Raw genomic sequence first — 18,440 nt, 5'->3', positions numbered from 1 at the left:
AGAGGCGGAGGCTTCACGCCACCCAAGAGGTATCAGGGTTCCCAACATGCGCCATTATTCCAATTACTCTGATTTAGTGAAGTCAATAATCTGAGTTACTGGTCTTCTCCAACAACAGAACTCAGAAACTACTAACAGGCAGAGAGCAAAAATGCACAGCAGTAAAGGCAACATCTCAAGATAATAACTGACTCAAGAGCCATGACTCTTGGTAGACCAAGAGCTGCTCATCAGATCCTGTACCAAGCACTGGAAGACAGACATGATCAAGCTAACAAAGGACCTTGTTCTAAATGGTTGTGATGGAAATGTTCTCTTCACTGTGGTGGTGGTTACACAGCTGTATGTTTTTTGTCAAAGTCCATAGAACTGCCCACATGGAAAGGTGACCAGCATGGGCACTCAGGGGCACCTGAACTCACTCCTGCCCAAGCTGCATGTCTGTCCCTACTTGCTGTCACAGTTGTCAAACATTTGAAGTTTCTCCTGCCCCATAACATCTCACCATCATTCCCCCGGCTAATGCGTTTCAATACCGAGAAGCCTGGCAAAAAATAGACAACAAACATCTTGACTGAATGAAAGGCTCTCTAGAATCTGAATCAGATTGGAAGCCACAGATCACGAATGCTGGGCCTGGGGTACCAGACTCTAGCACCACCCAGTGCAGCTGAGGGGGGCACATGGTGACACCTGGCCATCATACCCACAGGCTGCACATCCTGAGATGCTCAGCCTAGAAGACAAGGCCAGAGGACATCCCCAGTGTGTGGATGAGACTCACAGTGGCAGAATAGCTACACCTGCTTCACTGAGATGAAGCAAGTCTTCGCTAGCAGAAACTGTGGGGTGCATTTCTGTGATGGGACTGGCTTTCTTGAGGCCAAGATGTCTCTGTATTAACTCGACTTCGGGTAACAAGAGCTACTCAAGAGGCCCCTAGTAAGAGCAACTAACAAAGACACACAGAGCAGGCCATAAATATTTCACTTCTCACCAGTATGAGAAGGAAATTTTTTTGAAAGTTTGTTATCTATTTAAAAAACAAAAGAAGATATTTACTGAATACCTACTACTTGCCATGTACTGAGTTACATTCTGAAAAATGAGACAAATACACTCACTATACTTTTAGTGCTTATGTGAAGAGAGACAAAGGAATAAGAAACTTAATACTCAATTGAAACAAAATGAGATGATGATACAGCAGTTCTCAAAAGATTAACAACTGAATTACCATAGGACCCAGCAATTCCAGTTGGGCAAACCCCTGGAAGAACTGAAAGCAGGGACCTGAAGAGGTATTGCACACCCACGTTCACAGCAGCATCATTCAGACACCAAAACGTGGAAGCCACCCAGCACCCATGGATGAAGGGTGAATACAATGTGGTCCATCCACACAACAGACTGTTGTTCAGTCTCAGAAGGAAGGAACTTCTGACACCTGCCACGACCAGGACGAGCCCTGAAGACATGATGCTGAGGGAGGGAGCCGGTCATCAGCAGACACCACATGACTCCACTGACCTAGAGGCCCCACAGAAGTTAAATTCTGAGACAGGAAGAAGGATGGGCACATCTGTCAGATGAAGGGTTCTGGAGAGGGACGAGGTGGAGCTGCACAACAGTGTGAATGTCTCTAATGCCACAGAACTGTGCGCTTATTAAATATGTTAAGTTTTATGTCTATTTGACCACAAAAAAAAAAAAACCAGCAAAACAGGTAGTAATAATAAAATGTGATGACAAGAATCTATCAGAGCAGGGGCCTTACGGAGTCTAGTCGTGAAAGGTCTTTCAGGAGAAATAACTCCACCTGCTCAAGTCTAAAATAACAATCTGCGACGATCACTGAGGTGTTGCTATGGACCTTCCTTGATCATACTGAATGAAACCTGTCAGTAAATTGCCCTCTGCCTCTTCCCATCAGAGGCTGGCAAACTAAAGGGCCACATGGTGGTTACTGTACTCGTGCAGCCTGTTTCTATGCCAGGGGCTCACCTCCTGCTGCAGGGGAATGCAGCTCAGTTCCAATAAAAGTTTGTTGATAAAAATGGACTACTCAGCTATAGTATGCTGACCCTGGCTCTACATAAATATTTCAAAAGCAGTCATTCAGAATAGTTTCAAGGCCTCAAGTTTTTAATTCTTAAAAGCTAAAAACAACTGTGCACTCGTTACTTTCCAAACCCATGAGAGCCTAGAGGTTGGGAGTCATACATCCTAGGTGGAGAAGTTACAACTGCCCACATGAAAGAGTCTCATCTCAGAAACTAGACTCTGTCCTGACCTCATAAAGGTTAGGCTCACCTTGTGGAGACCTTTGAATTCATAACGCCTGTCTCGGAAGGCGCGCACTGTGTCCACATAGAAAGAGTTCTCCCGCTGGCAGATAGTGGTGAGGCGCTCCTCCACCCTGGTGACGTGTATCTTCTTGTATGCCTTCCGGCAGTAATCTGAGGCCCAGAGAGAGCAGGGGAGCATGAGAGACTCCACATAGGAGGGAGCCAGGCCTCCTGGACATAGCCAAAGAAAGCTAGGAAGCAACAGATGCCAACAAATGCAGCTTTCTAGGTTAACACAAAGCAGCAGAAAAGTCAGGAAGATACATGCTGGTTTATCCTATCAAGAAAAGGACAGCCCCAGTGTGACTGGACCAAATTCCTCAAGAGCACAGTAAGGAGAATTCATCATCTGAACACTGACTAAAGAAGAAATAAAGGCTGTAGGAAGAACCCATTCACAGTGATCTCATCTAGTGCAACATCTCCTTTAAGTGACCTCTGGCAGTGATGTACCAACACGACCCAACAAAGGCCCAAGTTAGAGGCGGCACAGCATTTGAAAGTTGCTCACCTGACAGCCTCCGCTTCTCATATTTAGCCTGCTCCTCTCGAGAGAGCTCGTGAAAGGCCCGGGCTGGACCCTCTGCAGTCAAGGGAGGGAACTTCTCTGACTCCAGCTGGTGCTGGATCCGATGGTACTCACTGCGACTGGCTGGCACTAGGAGGGTGACAGAGGAGAGTCCATGACAGGGACCTATGCATCTGGTCCCCACTGAGCCACCCCACCGAGCTACCCCACCCCCGCCCTGGTGTTGCACTCACTGAACTCGCCCCTCCACTGCCAGGCCATCTTTCTCTGGCAGTTGGCCCCAGGCTTATTGAAGTCACAGGCAGCACAGGTAGCCTCATCCACCACGGCAGAGGGCTGCAGGGCAGGGCAGCAGGGGGATCAGTTAGGGTCTGGGCAGAAAGAGCTCAATGCTGATGTGGGAATCTGTCTCACCTGCAGGCGGTTCGTCAGGATGATGTTAGGGTACATGGCCCCCACATCCAGGTGGTAGATAAGGGGACACTCTATTCTGTTTGGAACATCTTTCAGGGAGGTGAGCTTGGTCTTAATCTGATCACACACCTAAGAGAAAGGACAAAGGAGTGGCACCCAAGGCAAAAACTTGAGATTGTATGGTCATTGTATTGTCGGTTACAAAGAAAGCACCCGTAGGTCCCAGAAGGACAGTAAACAATGGCCACCAACACCAGGGCCTGGATGTACAGGACCCTTGCAAGAAAAGACAGAGCCCTAAGGAGGACAGCATATCGGGGAGCAGAAGCCTCTGCCCTAGAGGACCTTCAGGGTTGGGAGAAAACTGTGAGAGAGTAGTAGCCTTGCACGGCAGGGCCATCCATCAGTGAGGATAAGACCCGGCTAGAATATCAACAGCACTCTTCTTGGGTGCCCTGCATGGTGGGGGCATGTGACACCCCTCCCTTAGCAACCCCTCACCTGATAGATGAGAAGTCACAAGAGATTAGCAGGGGCTCAAGCATAGGCCCCCTTAGCCCAAATGCTATGTTCTGATCCTCGGTGCTAGATGGTCTCCAGCATTTCTTTATAAACCAGAAAATGAGCAGTTAGCTTAAAAAGTCCTCCTGATCCCAAATACCCAGATATCCTGCATGAAATATGAGAACCCTGTAAATGTAGAAGTTAGCTTCTAAGTTACCCACAGAGGGCAAAAGCAAAGAGTAGACTCAAAACCAGAGCAGTGAGCTAATTTGGTTATGCCCTGGCAGACACCAGGCTGTGTCAGGGTCCCCAGGACCACGCCATAGTGCAGTGACTCACAGTGAAAGGACATAGAACTCAACCAGCCAAGGGAAAAGGCACATGGGGCAGAGTCAGGAAGTTAGGTTTGAGCTGGGATGAGCTTCATGCTCCCAGCATCAAACTAGGACAACATATGCCAAGTGCCTTGGTGCAGGGAGGCTCACAGGCCCAGGGCTCACGGTCCCTACTGGGGCTGGTCAGGTAGGGTCCTCTGCTTGCACACACACTGCTGACTCTGAGAAAGAAAGCGGATGCTCGGCATGAACAGTGTTTGCATACGTGAGTAAAGTTCACGCAGCACTCCTGTCCAAGGAAGTTGAGGACCCCTGAACCCCAAGTCCCAGCCTCACACACAAGCCTTCCCAAGGCTGGCCATTTCAGCCCTCAGTGTGAGTGCTCCCACACATTTCCCATGCCTCTTTGGCAAGCGGCAACCTGCACACAACAGGGAGACGAAATAGAACCCCAAATAAAGGCCAGATCCTCAAAGGCCACCTCTGTGAAAGGATAAACTAGAGAAGTCTGCTCAGTAGAATCACATCTCTTCTGGGTTCCTGGAGAAAGGTCTTCCTGAGCACCTGGCAACCACAGACTGGTCCCTCCAACAAGTGTGTGGTTGACATTATACTCTCCACTTAGTCTAGGAACCCTCCAGCCATGGATCCACATAAGAAGGGACTCCAGCCCAGAAACAACATCAAAGAACCTGACAGCTCCTTATAGTCTCAGCCTGAGACTCTCTGCTGAATATAAATTCACATTCCAGGGATCCCTGGGTGGCTCAGCGGTTTAGTGCTGCCTTTGACCCAGGCGTGATCCTGGAGTCCCGGGATCGAGTCCCACATCGGGCTCCCTACATGGAGCCTGCTTCTCCCTCTGCCTATGTCTCTGCCTCTCTCTGTGTGTCTCTCATGAATAAATAAATAAAATCTTAAAAAAAAAAATTCACATTCCAAATCTCAGAGAGAAGAATACCCCATGACCAAGAGCATACCCAGTGGGAGGAAGCCCTGAGAATCTGAGAATAAATCTCCTAAATGTGGGAAAATGAGCACAATTAAAAATACTGAAGACTAAAACTCTAAAAGGAAGAGAAAGAGTCCATTAAAAAAAAAAAAAAAAAGATGAAGCACATCAGAAAAGAACGGAGCCTCCAGAAACAAAAATACTGTCCTAAAAAATAAAGTATGGCTTCTGATGAACAGATATTTTTATCCACTCCCCAAAACACAACATCTACTTAAATCAAAGCATTAACATGCACTTATCTGGTAAATTCATTCTGCACCAAATGTACACAACACCAAGGAATGCAATCCCCACGTTTGAGAACTAGTATATTCACAGGTTAATCTAATAATGCGGCAAACTTCTGTAAAGGACCAGATAATAAATACTTTAGGTTTTGTGGCCACACATTCTGTCACATACTCTTTTTTTCATAACATTTTAAAAACGTGAAAACCATTCTTAGCTTGGTGGCTACATGGGTCTCACAGGCTATCATCTGCCCACTTCTGTTTTAGACCATTTTGAGTAAACTGGAAAACATCTAAATAGACACAAGATTAACCAGGAAAGTGGCCATATGTTAAAGTTGGCAGTCATGTGAGAAATATCACTTGAACACAAAAATGCCCTTAGAATTAAAAGACTCCTTAAAACCCTTCCTCCAAAGCAGTCAAGATAAAAAACACACCAAAAATCATAAAAAAACATAACTAAAAAAAGTAAAATCTATCCTATAGATTGGGAAATCCCAGAAGCATCAATACCTTCTGTTTGTTACTAAATTCTCAGCTAATGAATCTTTAGGAGAACAGACACTCCATCCTTCTTTATCCTGAGTCATGTTCTGAAATGCTACCCGGGAGGCAAAGTTCCCAGAGGATGAGCCCTACGCTGCTGAGACCCCTAGCTGGCACCTCCTGTCAGCATCCTGGAGCTGGGATGGTCCCTCAGAAACGTGATGAGCCTGTTTTCCTTTCCCTAAAAACCCTGGGCTGCCCTTTAGACCACTATGGAGACAGCCCGCAGACCACTCCCTGTCGTCTGGGAGCCCCCTGCTGGGCTTCCCCGGGCGTCGGGAGGCCTCTGCCCAGCACACCATACTCATACTGCCACTTCTTCAACTTGAAAGTAGTATCTGTTCCTTCTGAGGTGCTAACTCATGTTTGGTTTTCAGCCTAGACGCTCTTCACATATTGTCCCTTAAGAGTTCCTGAAGCAGGGATCCCTGGGTGGCGCAGCGGTTTGGCACCTGCCTTTGGCCCAGGGCGCGACCCTGGAGACCCAGGATCGAATCCCACATCGGGCTCCAGGTGCATGGAGCCTGCTTCTCTCTCTGCCTCTCTCTCTCTTTCTCTCTCTCTGTGACTATCATAAATAAATTAAAAAAAAAAAAAAAAAAAAAAGAGTTCCTGAAGCAAATGGCAACTGGAGCTGACAACCGCTGCATAGCACTTCAGTTTCCAGAGTACGCAAATTGACTTGAGTTCTGCCAATTAGAATGTTTCCTGAAATCAATCCTAAAACTGGTAAAAATTCCAAACCACTAGTCTCTCAGTACCCCCCAGTGCTGAGCAGTGCTCAGCAGAGGCACCTGAGAACTGCCGTGTCTGAAGACCAGGACTGGTAAGCTGGGAGGTACCTGGGGTCTCCAGGCTTGGGGCACGTTGTAAATGGTGCTGTTATTTGATAGGTGTTAAGGTCACTATATTATACTCCATCACTCGTAGGAACTGACTCTCAGCACTTTTAAAGTCTCTTTAACGAAAAATAAAAACCAATGGCTCCTCATTGCCTATAGAATAGTCCAAATGAACTGAGCAGGAGAGCCAGCACTCACCTCTGCCCTACATCCACCCACCATGATGTTCCAAGAGCCAGCCCAAGAACCCCGTCTCCCTGTAAAACTCTCCTACGTCTCCAAGTTGGGTCATTCACTGTGACCACAACACTGTCCTGCCCCCCACAGCCAGACCAGAAGAGACCCTGTGTCATCTGTGTCAGGGCCCAGGAGGTATGTGACAAACATGCTACTGAAAGAAGCCGGTCTACAGGCAGGGCAGGCAAAGACCATTTCCCCTGGCCAGTGGAACATCACCTCTTGGAAGTTGGTGACATGCTCCATGGGCACCTTCTCCTCTTCCTCGATGGCATGGCGCATGGTCTTCTCCACCCTCTGCAGCAGGAAGTCAAAGGCAGCAGGATTCTAGCACAAATGACCAAGAGAGGACAGGAATGAGATGGGAAGTGCCCTTGCCCCAGCCAATCTGCCTCAGGTGGGACACTGCAGAGACTGCTTCAGAGGAGCCAAGTCCAGGGCAGCCCAGACAAAGGAGGCCTAGGGAGGAATCCACAGGGCAAAAAAGGGGTGAGGCCAGGAAGACCAGAGAGGCTCACCATCCTGAACCGGCAGGGGATGTCACTGCGAAAGACGCCTGACTCAAGGGCCTCCACGTGGCCACCCACATAGGTCTCGGCATCCAGCACGTGGCCATCACCTGTCAGCTTGTTGAACTCCTGCTCCTGCTTATTGGGGAAGATGATGTTGGCGTGGAAGGCCTGCACCATCAGCAAGGCCTCACAGAGAGTCCCAGAGCCCTTCCGCAGCACCTGTGGGGGAGACACCAGGCCTCAATCACATGTCAAAATCCCACAGCCACATCCACATCAGCTGCTGGGCCCGGCTCCACTGCGCACATGGGGCCAGGAGAGGCACTGACCTCATCAGGCTCCATGGGGATAATGGTGCAAAGGGCGAATATAAAGGGGTGGACGTATTTCATGTACAGGTAGTACGTGGCCACTGCATCTGACACGGAGTACGTGGCCAGAGTCTGAGGAGAAAACATTAGAGAGTAAGAGCAATGAGGAGCCAAGCAGGCACAACATCAAAGCTAAAAGTGACATAGTGAGGAAATGCACGTGCCTGGGGCTGCTCGGTGGCCATTCGGCACATGTCCTCAGGGTCCAGCTCCACTGGGTCATAGCCTAGCTTGGCTTTGGCAGCTGCCTTGAGGTTGTGGCTGCCCACAGGAAGGTAACTGTCCCTCTTCACCCACCTGGGAACGAGACCAAAGGTCAAAGATGAGTCTGAGATAAAGACAGAGAACCATGAGAGATGGCAAAGCTGCATACACCCCAGAAAGATGCAGTTCTAACAGGCACCCCAAAGATCTCCACTAAGACCCCACACAGTGCAGGCCCTGGCCTCCCGTGAAGCCTTTCCCCCAGATCCAGCTGGCTTCATCCATGTGCCCACAAACACGAGGACATGCCAGGGCCAGTCCTCTGAGCCCCATGGCTTCCCTTTCTCCCTCATGAAGAAATATAAAGATGAGCAAGTGGGAACCCATAACCTCCGGCCTCCCTCAACCTCTCCGGGTTCTCCTGTGGGTGCTGCTAGTCTGCTGTGCTCTTCCCCGCCCCCAGGCCCTAGTTTTAAACTCCTGTTCTCTCCTCACACAACCCCTTCAGCATGGAAACAGGAAGCCACCCTACACCCCTCACCCTGTGCCCATTTCCACATCCTCCCCATGGCTCAGCCCATGACTGACACAGCTAGGTCTCTAGCACTCACAGCTGTCTCTTGACTGCATCGAGTCTCACCTCCCTCGGCCTCCACACTCTTGCCATCCTTGTCTTCAGAAATGCCCCCTGGGGCCTCCCAGTATTGCCACCTCCTCTGAGAGCCCCCAACCATCCTTTTACGTCCTTTCCTCAGAGACCGCTGATCACCATGCCCCATGGGAATGGGGTTCCCAGGCCTGCTTACACCTAGAACCTACGTGCTCCTTGCCCAGAAGCCCACCGCAAACCACAGGACCACAGGCCCCCGGCCCCAAGTCCATCCCTCTTCACTCCCATCCTAATTATGATTTGGCCTGCCCCTTCCAACCCATGCACGGTAATGCCAAGGCTACAGAGGAAAGAGATAAAACTTTAAGTGTGTCAATGGCTCCCCAAAATTCACCTCCCCACAGGGGACAGGGGCCCACAAAACCTCCTTTCCCTTCAGCCTTCCTCTCAACACCCTGAGCCCCGTCAAATGCCTATCTCCAGTGTGGACATCCTTGGCTGCTGCACCCCCACCTTTGTGGGGGGCTTTCACAGCATCAAGACCTTACTCTACTTGGCCATCTTTCTGTTCTGGCTTCCCTAGCAGGTCCAATGCTAACATGTTTACTGGCAGAAGGAATAAGAGCACATGATGAAGACAGCACATTCCTGGACCTAGCCAGAGCCCCAGCCACTGTCCTCAAAGGTGATGGCTGCTGCTTCTCAGAAGGCCCCTTCCTCAAAGGGAGGTGAACAGGACCAGTAGTGCAAGAAAGGAGCTTTGGATTCCAGTCACAGAAGGCCCTCCTAAGATAGTGCGATGAGCTGCCGGGCCTACCTGAGACAGTCCATGTGGATGCACTGGGATGCCTTGTACTCTCCCTGACTGTCCTTCTGGAACCCGATCTCCTGGTACATGCTTAGTCCGTGGACTGCTGCTCTGGCCTCCACAAACGGCCTAAGGATAAGGGAAGACCGACAAGCACATGGGCAGTTATCCTTCAGTCCCTCAGAGACAAGAAGATTGCGCCTAGCACACCCCTAAGCAAAGCCAGGAAGCCCCACACTTCTCCTCAAAATACAAGGAGCCTCTTCGGCCACCAAGTGGCATTCCTCCTATCCCTCCCTTCTCTCCCAAACACTTTCCTTCCATCTCAACCACTTGTAAGTAAGTGTACAGTTCGGCAGCAGTAAGCGGTATATTCACACCACTGTGCAACATCCCCTCCCAAACGCATTTTAGTTACTCACAAAGAAGACATCAGACTTACCAGTCAAAAAAGTCCCCATTGTAGGTGACCATGATGGTGGGTTTCATCTCCTGGACATGTTCAAACCATCTCTGGATTAGATGAACCTGAATTCAATGATTCTTAGCTGTCAGAGAATTTCTGTTTCTCTTTGAGCTATTTCCAAGCACCCCTCCCCAAGTTTAGGAAAAGCAGGGACCTCGTGTCACTATTTTCACACTCACCCTGTGCCACCAATGTGAATGAGGACCACACCACTCAATATCCAGTCCAGCACACTGCTGGGTTGTGCCTCTTCCTCCCATTTCACCCCAAATACTAGGCAGTCTCCCAAGGAATACCTCTTTACCTCGTCAGGTTCATTAAAGACACAAAAAGGTCCTTCATACTCTGGCTTGGGGGTGAACTCGAAATCTTCGACATCTTCTGAAACGATCTCCCTGTTGGTGATGAGGTAGCCCTAGAAAGTGCGTGCGCCAGTCAGCGCGAGTTAGGACACACAAAGCCAAAACACTATACTTTTGGTGCAGAAGACCCTACCATAGGAATCTGCAGCAATGGGAAGGCCCCCAGTTCTCCCAAGAAGAGCACCAAGTGTCTCAAATTTGTATTGGAAGGAAGGAGTATGGCTTGTTTGTTCACTTTCTTGAACTCAACTCACTAATTTTTCACCATACACACACACACGTATTTTTTTATTTTATTTATTTATTTATAAGAGAGAGAGAGAAAGAGAGAGAGAACACACGAGAGAGAGGCAGGCAGAGGGAGAAGCCGGCTCCATGCAGGGAGCCAGACGTGAGACTCCATCCCAGGTCTCCAGGATCACAACCTGGGCTGAAGGTGGCACTAAACCGCTAAGCCACCCAGGCTGCCTTCACCCAAAATATATTAACCACAGTGTGGATACTGCTCTGGTTTAGGGACCAGACAAGGTTCCTGCTCCTAGGAAGCTTAAATCCCAAAAGATACCACTTACCTGACCATCAATCATGTAGGAAATCATCATAATCTGGTCAGTCTCAGCATCAGGAAACTTGAGAGGCAGTTTGGTTGTCTCAATGTCAAATGCCAAAACCACAGGGTCCTGCAGGGATGAGATGTCTTGTTAAGCTGGACATAAACCAATTCGAGCTCCAGAGACCCCAATGGTCATCTCAACACCCACCCCTCCACCTCCAGCTGCTAAAAGCAAGAGTTGAGCTGCCACAGGGAGAGGTTCCAAAAGAAGTGAGACAGGCATTTGGGGGTTGACTGACCTATATCAAGAATTCTATGATTCACTGATGGTTATGAAGACTTAAACATATATGAGAGGTTGGAGCATGATAGGAAAATCCTAGAATTACAGAACACTTGAGTCTCGATGTGCATGCAAATGCATGACCCCTTTATGATAATCCAGATAGGAGATGGTGGTAGAAATGCTTTCTCATTCTGGAAATGAGAAAACAGAGTACAGACTTGCCCAAGAACATAAAGCCATCCTGAATCAAGGTCTGCCAATTATAAATTCACTTTTCACCACAACACTTCACCATCAACCACTCAAAATGGAAGTCAGAGCTTTCCCTCAAATGTTCAGATCCAGCCCAGTTCAAACACAGACATCATATGGTGATACGTAAGCACAGAATGAAATTATACTCGGTCAGAAACTGACCACCCCCCAAAAAAAATATTTTTCTGCAACTTTTTAAAGTATTTGAGGAAAAAGAAAAACAAGTCTGAATCAAATTCATCCTTCAGCACCAAATGAGATCTCTCCAGAAATAAGTGGAAAAGTCAGGATGGAGGAAATGCAAGCAGTGCTCACAGGTCGTTCAACAAGGTCATCTCGGCGGGTGATTTCCACAGGAAAGGCACTTCCTCGGTATCTGATGTTGTACCAATGAGCCTGCAGGACATGCAGCACGTTAATAAAGAGCTCTGCATCTGTCCTGGGAGGTGTGTATCTCTACAGATTTATCCTTTCAGGGTCACCTCCTGACTGTCCATCCGGCTGCCCAAAGTAATGGCCCACTCACCACATGGATCTTCAGGTCAATGGAGAGGCGGATGTGGTAGGGCACATCATACTCTCGCATGTCCACAATATTGTCCAACTGGTCAGTGACCTTCTTAGAGGCTTCCTCTTCATCAATAACCACACTGCCCCCTTGCAGAACGCTGCAAAACAAAGAGAGGCCAGCTTATTCAACTATACCCTACTAGGGGTCAAAAAAGAGGGAAGACCAGAATCTATGTGGAATAAACACAGAAGGTAAATCAAGGTGGCAGAGATGACCAAAGAGGCTCTTCTTAGAGAATGGCCTTGGATGACATCCTCCCACAAGCAGCAGGCCATACAGAGGAAATTCTATGCACACTTAGGACATGTGTCTTATAAAATGTAAGTCAAAATTTTTAAAAATTGGGGTGCCTAGGTGGCTCAGTGGATTAAGTGTCTGCCTTCAGCTCAGGTCATAATTCCAGAGTCCTGGGATCAGGCCTCACATCAGGCTCTCTACTCAGCGGTGAGTCAGCTTGGGATTCTCTCTCTCCCTCTGCCTCTCCCCAGGCTCACACTAGCTCTTGCTCGCTCTCTCAAATAAATAAATCTTAAAAAGGAAAAAAAAAAAAAGTAGTGTCACTGGGAATCCAAAATGTCCTTACTATCACAGCCAGAAATCCACCCCTATGTAAGGAAAGAGGCACAGTTAAAACTACAACCCAGGAAATCATTTAACACAAATGCAACACATAAACTCTACCTAGGCTGGAGCACCTAGGTGGCTAGGTTAAGCGTCTGACTCTTGATTTTGGCTCAGGTCATGACCTCAAGATGCAGAAATTAAGTCCCCTACCTGGCTCTGTGCTAGATGTGGAACCTCCTTATTATTCTCTCTCTTCCTCTCCCTCTTTCTCTCCCATTGCTCCCTTGCTCTCATAAATAATTTTAATTTATTTTAAGAAAAGAAATTCCACCTAATTGCTTGCAAGTGTATCCACACTGAACAGAGCCTTAAGGCTAACTTCATTGCTGAGCATTCCTGCTTCCTATTCATCTTGTCAACCTATGAAAAATGGGAAAACAGTCCTGTGGACTGCCTAGCTGCTCTGCTTACAAGGCTTACCTGGACAGCATAGCTGTGTAGGCATCACCAGCATGACCCTGCTCCCGGTTCTTCTTCACAGCAGGGGAGACATCCTTCCTCACTCTAACAAGATCCTCCACAGTGTGGAAGGACAGCTTAATGTAATTTCGCTTCAAACCCACCAAGTGATTTGGCTAGAAAGTGATGAGATTGTGTTCATGAGTTCAAGAGAAAAAGGACTTTATTTGGGGTAAAAAAATAAAGGGAGAACAACTCAAAAGTAAATACACAAGTAGAAGAGTTGGCAAGTCCAAAGCATCTTGTCCAACTCTATACCACTAGAATTCTCTAAGAAGACATATAGACAGTCACATCGCATAGGTGCTCAACTTGGCTTCTTCCCATCTCACCCCAGGAGCAGGGTAGACTCAGCCTCATTTACCCTGGAAGGTCCAGGTGATACTCACCAAGTCTAGATCCTCTTTGGGGACAGTCTCTATTTTAGCAATTCTACCCTGAAACTTCTTGGAGAGAAAAGATGAAACTTCTCGTTCACAACCCTAAATCAAGATCAGAATGAAAAGACTTCCTATTAGTAAAAACTATTGTTTTCCTTGTATGTTCCTCTAGAGGCCTCTTTCAGTTCTGAAGCCCCCCCTATAAAATGAGGCACAGGTCATGTGACTTAATTCTATGGACGACAGACTTACCTTTCTGGCTGCAATGTAGAAATACGGCTCGTAGGGCAAGGCCACCTGCAAGAGCCACCAACCCATTCAGGGGCAATAAGAAAGAAAAAAAGGGAGAAAAGTGAAGACAGGCTATTTGCAGTTATACCCACAAGCAGCCAAGATCCGACGTGTCCTTGACTTTGACATCTTTTACCAGATGACACAGTCAGGAATTAGGACCTGCACATATGGCAGGAGCGAAAGTCTGAGACAAACAAAATCTCGGTCTTTCCAAGCTGGTTATGATATCTTAAATAGTGACCCATGTAGCTTCAAGGGGTCCATGTCCCTGACATGCTTCAAGCAGCTGAACACTAGAAGCCTCCCAACCCCTCTCCTCCCAGATAAATGAACACCTGGCATATTGGACCCCACCTATACCTCATCACTGAGTGGGTCTTAGCTGCCTGGGGTTCAGGAGCTTACCTTAAATCTGCTCCCATCATCTTGAATAAAGTAGTAATCTACTGCGCTGACTAAGCGTTTGTCTTCATCTAAAATCTCAGTCTGTGAGAGAATGAGTCAACACGGGCACAAGGTTATCCTCTATGCAGTACAAGAACCCTCTTGCTCCTACTCTGGGAAACTGAGCACAAAAACAAAACCCTTCTCCACCCCCACATAAACACTACCAACCCTACTCACAAAGAACCATACCACATCTTCCAAATGAGGATTTCTCTCAATCTCTCCCTCATCTTTGAAAACTTTTTATAGGTTAACAGGGACACCCCTCAGTTTTATATTCCCAGTAACCTCTATACAGCCCAGTGACATTAAATAAGGAGGAGAGCTACAAACAATCCCATCTCCAGCTGCACTACCCACTCTTCAAAGGCCTAAGCCACAAGGAGAGTGCAACTGCCCAGGTGCTTACAGGGTGCATGTTGATAAGCCAGCCCGTCTTCTCCCCAGACTCCTTGAGTCTCTCAAAACCAAACCGCAAATCCATCTTATCTGTCCACTGACTGCGCTCCAGGCGCTTAAGTGCTGAGACAGAAGAGGAGAGGCCATCATCCCTGAATGAAAGGAGAAAGGAAATTCTGTCTTCACCGATCATGACACTATCTATTCCCGCAACCCTCAGTTCACCCAGTGTAAGCATTTTGGATGCCACATAGTAGATGCCTCCCTGAAAAGCCTTGGCCAAACAGTTCATTAAAATAATAGAAGTTGCAGGAACCATGACTGGGGAAGGAGCCTCAAAACCTATGCAACTCTGTAACCAGAACACTAATAAAAATAACCATCATGGCAAGACACTGCTGCCTTATAAGATATTAAAATGCACAGGAGCACCCCACGGGCTTAGTCGGCTAAGTGCCTGACTCTTGTGCCTGACTCAGCTCAGGTCACGATCTCAGGGTCATGAGACTGAGCCCCACACTGGGCTCCACACTGGGCATGGAGCCTGCTTAAGATTCTCTCTCTGGTGGAAAAATATTCCATGCTCATGGATTGGCAGAATTAATATTGTGAAAATGTCAATGTTACCCAGGGCAATTTACATGTTTAATGCAATCCCTATCAAAATACCATGGACTTTCTTCAGAGAGTTAGAACAAATTATTTTAAGATTTGTGTGTAATCAGAAAAGACCCCGAATAGCCAGGGGAATTTTAAAAAAGAAAACCATATCTGGGGGCATCCCAATGCCAGATTTCAGGTTGTACTACAAAGCTGTGGTCATCAAGACAGTGTGGCACAAAAACAGACACATAGATCAATGGAACAGAATACAGAACCCAGAAGTGGACCCTCAACTTTATGGCCAACTAATATTCGATAAAGGAGGAAAGAGTATCCATTGGAAGAAAGACAGTCTCTTCAATAAATGGTGCTGGGAAAATTGGACATCCACATGCAGAAGAATGAAACTAGACCACTCTCTTTCACCATACACAAAGATAAACTCAAAATGGATGAAAGATCTAAATGTGAGACAAGAGTCCATCAAAATCCTAGAGGAGAACACAGGCAACACCCTTTTTGAACTCGGCCACAGTAACTTCTTGCAAGATACATCCACGAAGGCAAAAGAAACAAAAGCAAAAATGAACTATTGGGACTTCATCAAGATAAGAAGCTTTTGCACAGCAAAGGATACAGTCAACAAAACTAAAAAACCTACAGAATGGGAGAAGATATTTGCAAATGACATATCAAATAAAGGGCTAGTTTCCAAGATCTAAAAGAACTTCTTAAACTCAACACCAAAGAAACAAACAATCCAATCATGAAATGGGCAAAAGACATGAAGAGAAATCTCACAGAGGAAGACATAGACATGGCCAACATGCACATGAGAAAATGCTCTGCATCACTTGCCATCAGGGAAATACAAATCAAAACCACAATGAGATCCCACCTCACACCAGTGAGAATGGGGAAAATTAACAAGGCAGGAAACCACAAATGCTGGAGAGGATGCAGAGGAACGGGAACCCTCTTACACTGTTGGTGGGAATGTGAACTGGTGCAGCCACTCTGGAAAACTGTGTGGAGGTTCCTCAAAGAGTTAAAAATAGACCTGCCCTACGACCCAGCAATTGCACTGTTGGGGATTTACCCCAAAGATTCAGATGCGATGAAACGCCGGGACACCTGCACCCCGATGTTTCTAGCAGCAATGTCCACAATAGCCAAACTGTGGAAGGAGCCTCGGTGTCCATTGAAAGATGAATGGATAAAGAAGATGTGGTCTGTGTATACAATGGAATATTACTCAGCCATTAGAAACGACAAATACCCACCATTTGCTTCAACGTGGATGGAACTGGAGGGTATTATGCTGAATGAAGTAAGTCAGTCGGAGAAGGACAAACAGTGTATGTTCTCATTCATTTGGGGAATATAAATAATAGTGAAAGGGAATATAAGGGAAGGGAGAAGAAATGTGTGGGAAATATCAGAAAGGGAGACAGAACATAAAGACTCCTAACTCTGGGAAACGAACTAGGGGTGGTGGAAGGGGAGGAGGGCGGGGGGTGGGGGTGAGTGGGTGACGGGCACTGAGGGGGACACTTGACGGGATGAGCACTGGGTGTTATTCTGTATGTTGGTAAATTGAACACCAATAAAAATTATTTTATTAAAAAGAAAAAAAAAAGATTCTCTCTCTGGGGTTCCCTGGGTGGCTCAGTCATTTAACTGTCTGCCTTCAGCTCAGGTCGTGATCCCAGGGTCCTGGGATCAAGTCCCACATCCGTTCCCTGCTCAGCAGGGAGTCTGCTTCTTCCTCTGCCTAGCACTCTGCCTCCTTAACCTTTCTCTTTGTCAAATAAATAAATAAAATCTGGGGCAGCCCTGGTGGCTCAGTGCTTTAGCGCTGCCTTCAGTCCAGGGATGTGATCCTGGAGACCCAGGATTGAGTCCCACAGCGGGCTCCCTGCATGGAGCCTGCTTCTCCCTCTGCCTGTGTCTCTGCCTCTCTCTCTCTCTGTCTCTCATGAATAAATAAAATCTAAATAAATAAATAAATAAATAAATAAATAAAATCTTAAAACAAAACAACAACAACAAGAAAACTCTTTCTCTGCCCCCCCGCCCCGGGCATTTGCCCCAGAGGAATGAAAACTCATTGATACAAATACTGATGTGTGAACATTCATTCCACTTCATTATAGCCAAAGTGTGAAAACAACCCAGATAGCCCTTAACAGGTGAATACTTAACCTATGTTATATCCATCCCATGGAATACTATCCATCAATAAAACAGAAGAAACTGAACTGATTCATGCAATGACTTGGATGGATCTCAAGGGAATTATGCTGAGTGAAAAAAGCCAACCTCCCCAAATTAAACACTTTTAATCCAACTTAAGTAGAATTCTTGAAAGAAAATTAGAGGTGGAGAAGATTAGTGGCTGCCGTGGATGAAGAAGAGGGAGGAATGAAGGTGGACATGGCTACAAAAGGGTTATTCTGTGTCTTGATTATGGCCAGGGTCAGAAACACACAATGTGTACAGAACTAAATACACACATAATACATAACGAGTGTCCATTCAGTGTATGAGCATCAATTTCCTGGTTGTGACCTTGTGCTCTAGTAAACTACATTACCACTTGGAGAAACTGGCTTATGAGTGCATGGGATCTGTGTAATTTCTTACAACTGCCTAAGAATCTACAACTAACTCAAAGAAATTGTTTCTTTGTATTTTTATTTATTTCTAAAGTGACAGCGTTCAAACTTATTATTAGTTTGTTTCTTGGTAAAATAAAAGTAACATATCTACCATAGGAGGTTTTGATGCATATTGTAAGAAACAATGAAAACTGCAAAGTTGGCAGCAGGGTACTAAAAAAAGCAAGAATCTTGATGACCAATTTGGACTGGATTCTAGTTTTGCCAAAAAAAAAAACGAGCAGTGACAAGTCATATGCATACGATAGACAGGATTCTTTGTTCACATTGGACACTCAACAAACAGCATTTGTGATATTTATTAAAGATCAACACGATGTAAGAATATATGTACTTTTTGTTGTCTACAGGTGAACTTCTGCAACGAATACATTATCTGAAAGACATTACTCGACCGACCTGATCGATCAATCGGTTCACTTGTTTCTATTCACAAAGCTTGCATGGCGGGCGGTGGGGCTGGGTAGCGCTCACTGACCCTAGTCCAGGCCCCTGTGGGGCACAAAACACTCGGTCCCCTCACAGCCCCCCCCCCACACCCCTCCTGGTCCC

General features: G+C 46.9%; 1 protein-coding gene across 6 annotated transcripts in view; it reads right to left on the bottom strand.

The window, feature by feature from the left end:
- The window catches only part of POLE (DNA polymerase epsilon, catalytic subunit), a 52,674-nt gene that overhangs the window by 32,237 nt on the left and 1,997 nt on the right, over positions 1-18,440 (bottom strand). For all 6 annotated transcript variants that reach the window (XM_038574611.1, XM_038574616.1, XM_038574612.1 and 3 more), the window contains exons 2-20: positions 14,615-14,756; positions 14,164-14,244; positions 13,717-13,761; positions 13,474-13,566; positions 13,046-13,200; positions 11,957-12,098; positions 11,746-11,826; positions 10,909-11,016; positions 10,279-10,389; positions 9,951-10,036; positions 9,518-9,637; positions 8,051-8,183; positions 7,845-7,958; positions 7,522-7,734; positions 7,223-7,330; positions 3,292-3,420; positions 3,111-3,213; positions 2,860-3,006; positions 2,314-2,459 (exon numbers count right to left, since the gene is read on the bottom strand). In XM_038574611.1, coding sequence (XP_038430539.1) covers positions 2,314-2,459; positions 2,860-3,006; positions 3,111-3,213; positions 3,292-3,420; positions 7,223-7,330; positions 7,522-7,734; positions 7,845-7,958; positions 8,051-8,183; positions 9,518-9,637; positions 9,951-10,036; positions 10,279-10,389; positions 10,909-11,016; positions 11,746-11,826; positions 11,957-12,098; positions 13,046-13,200; positions 13,474-13,566; positions 13,717-13,761; positions 14,164-14,244; positions 14,615-14,756 — 2,257 coding nt within the window. The remainder of the gene's footprint in view (positions 1-2,313; positions 2,460-2,859; positions 3,007-3,110; positions 3,214-3,291; positions 3,421-7,222; positions 7,331-7,521; positions 7,735-7,844; positions 7,959-8,050; positions 8,184-9,517; positions 9,638-9,950; positions 10,037-10,278; positions 10,390-10,908; positions 11,017-11,745; positions 11,827-11,956; positions 12,099-13,045; positions 13,201-13,473; positions 13,567-13,716; positions 13,762-14,163; positions 14,245-14,614; positions 14,757-18,440) is intronic.

This window comes from Canis lupus, chromosome 26 (genome assembly GCF_011100685.1).
Source record: "Canis lupus familiaris isolate Mischka breed German Shepherd chromosome 26, alternate assembly UU_Cfam_GSD_1.0, whole genome shotgun sequence".
NCBI lineage: Eukaryota > Metazoa > Chordata > Mammalia > Carnivora > Canidae > Canis > Canis lupus.
The sequence above is the reverse complement of the archived record's forward strand: the minus strand, read 5'-3'. Positions and strand labels throughout refer to the sequence as shown.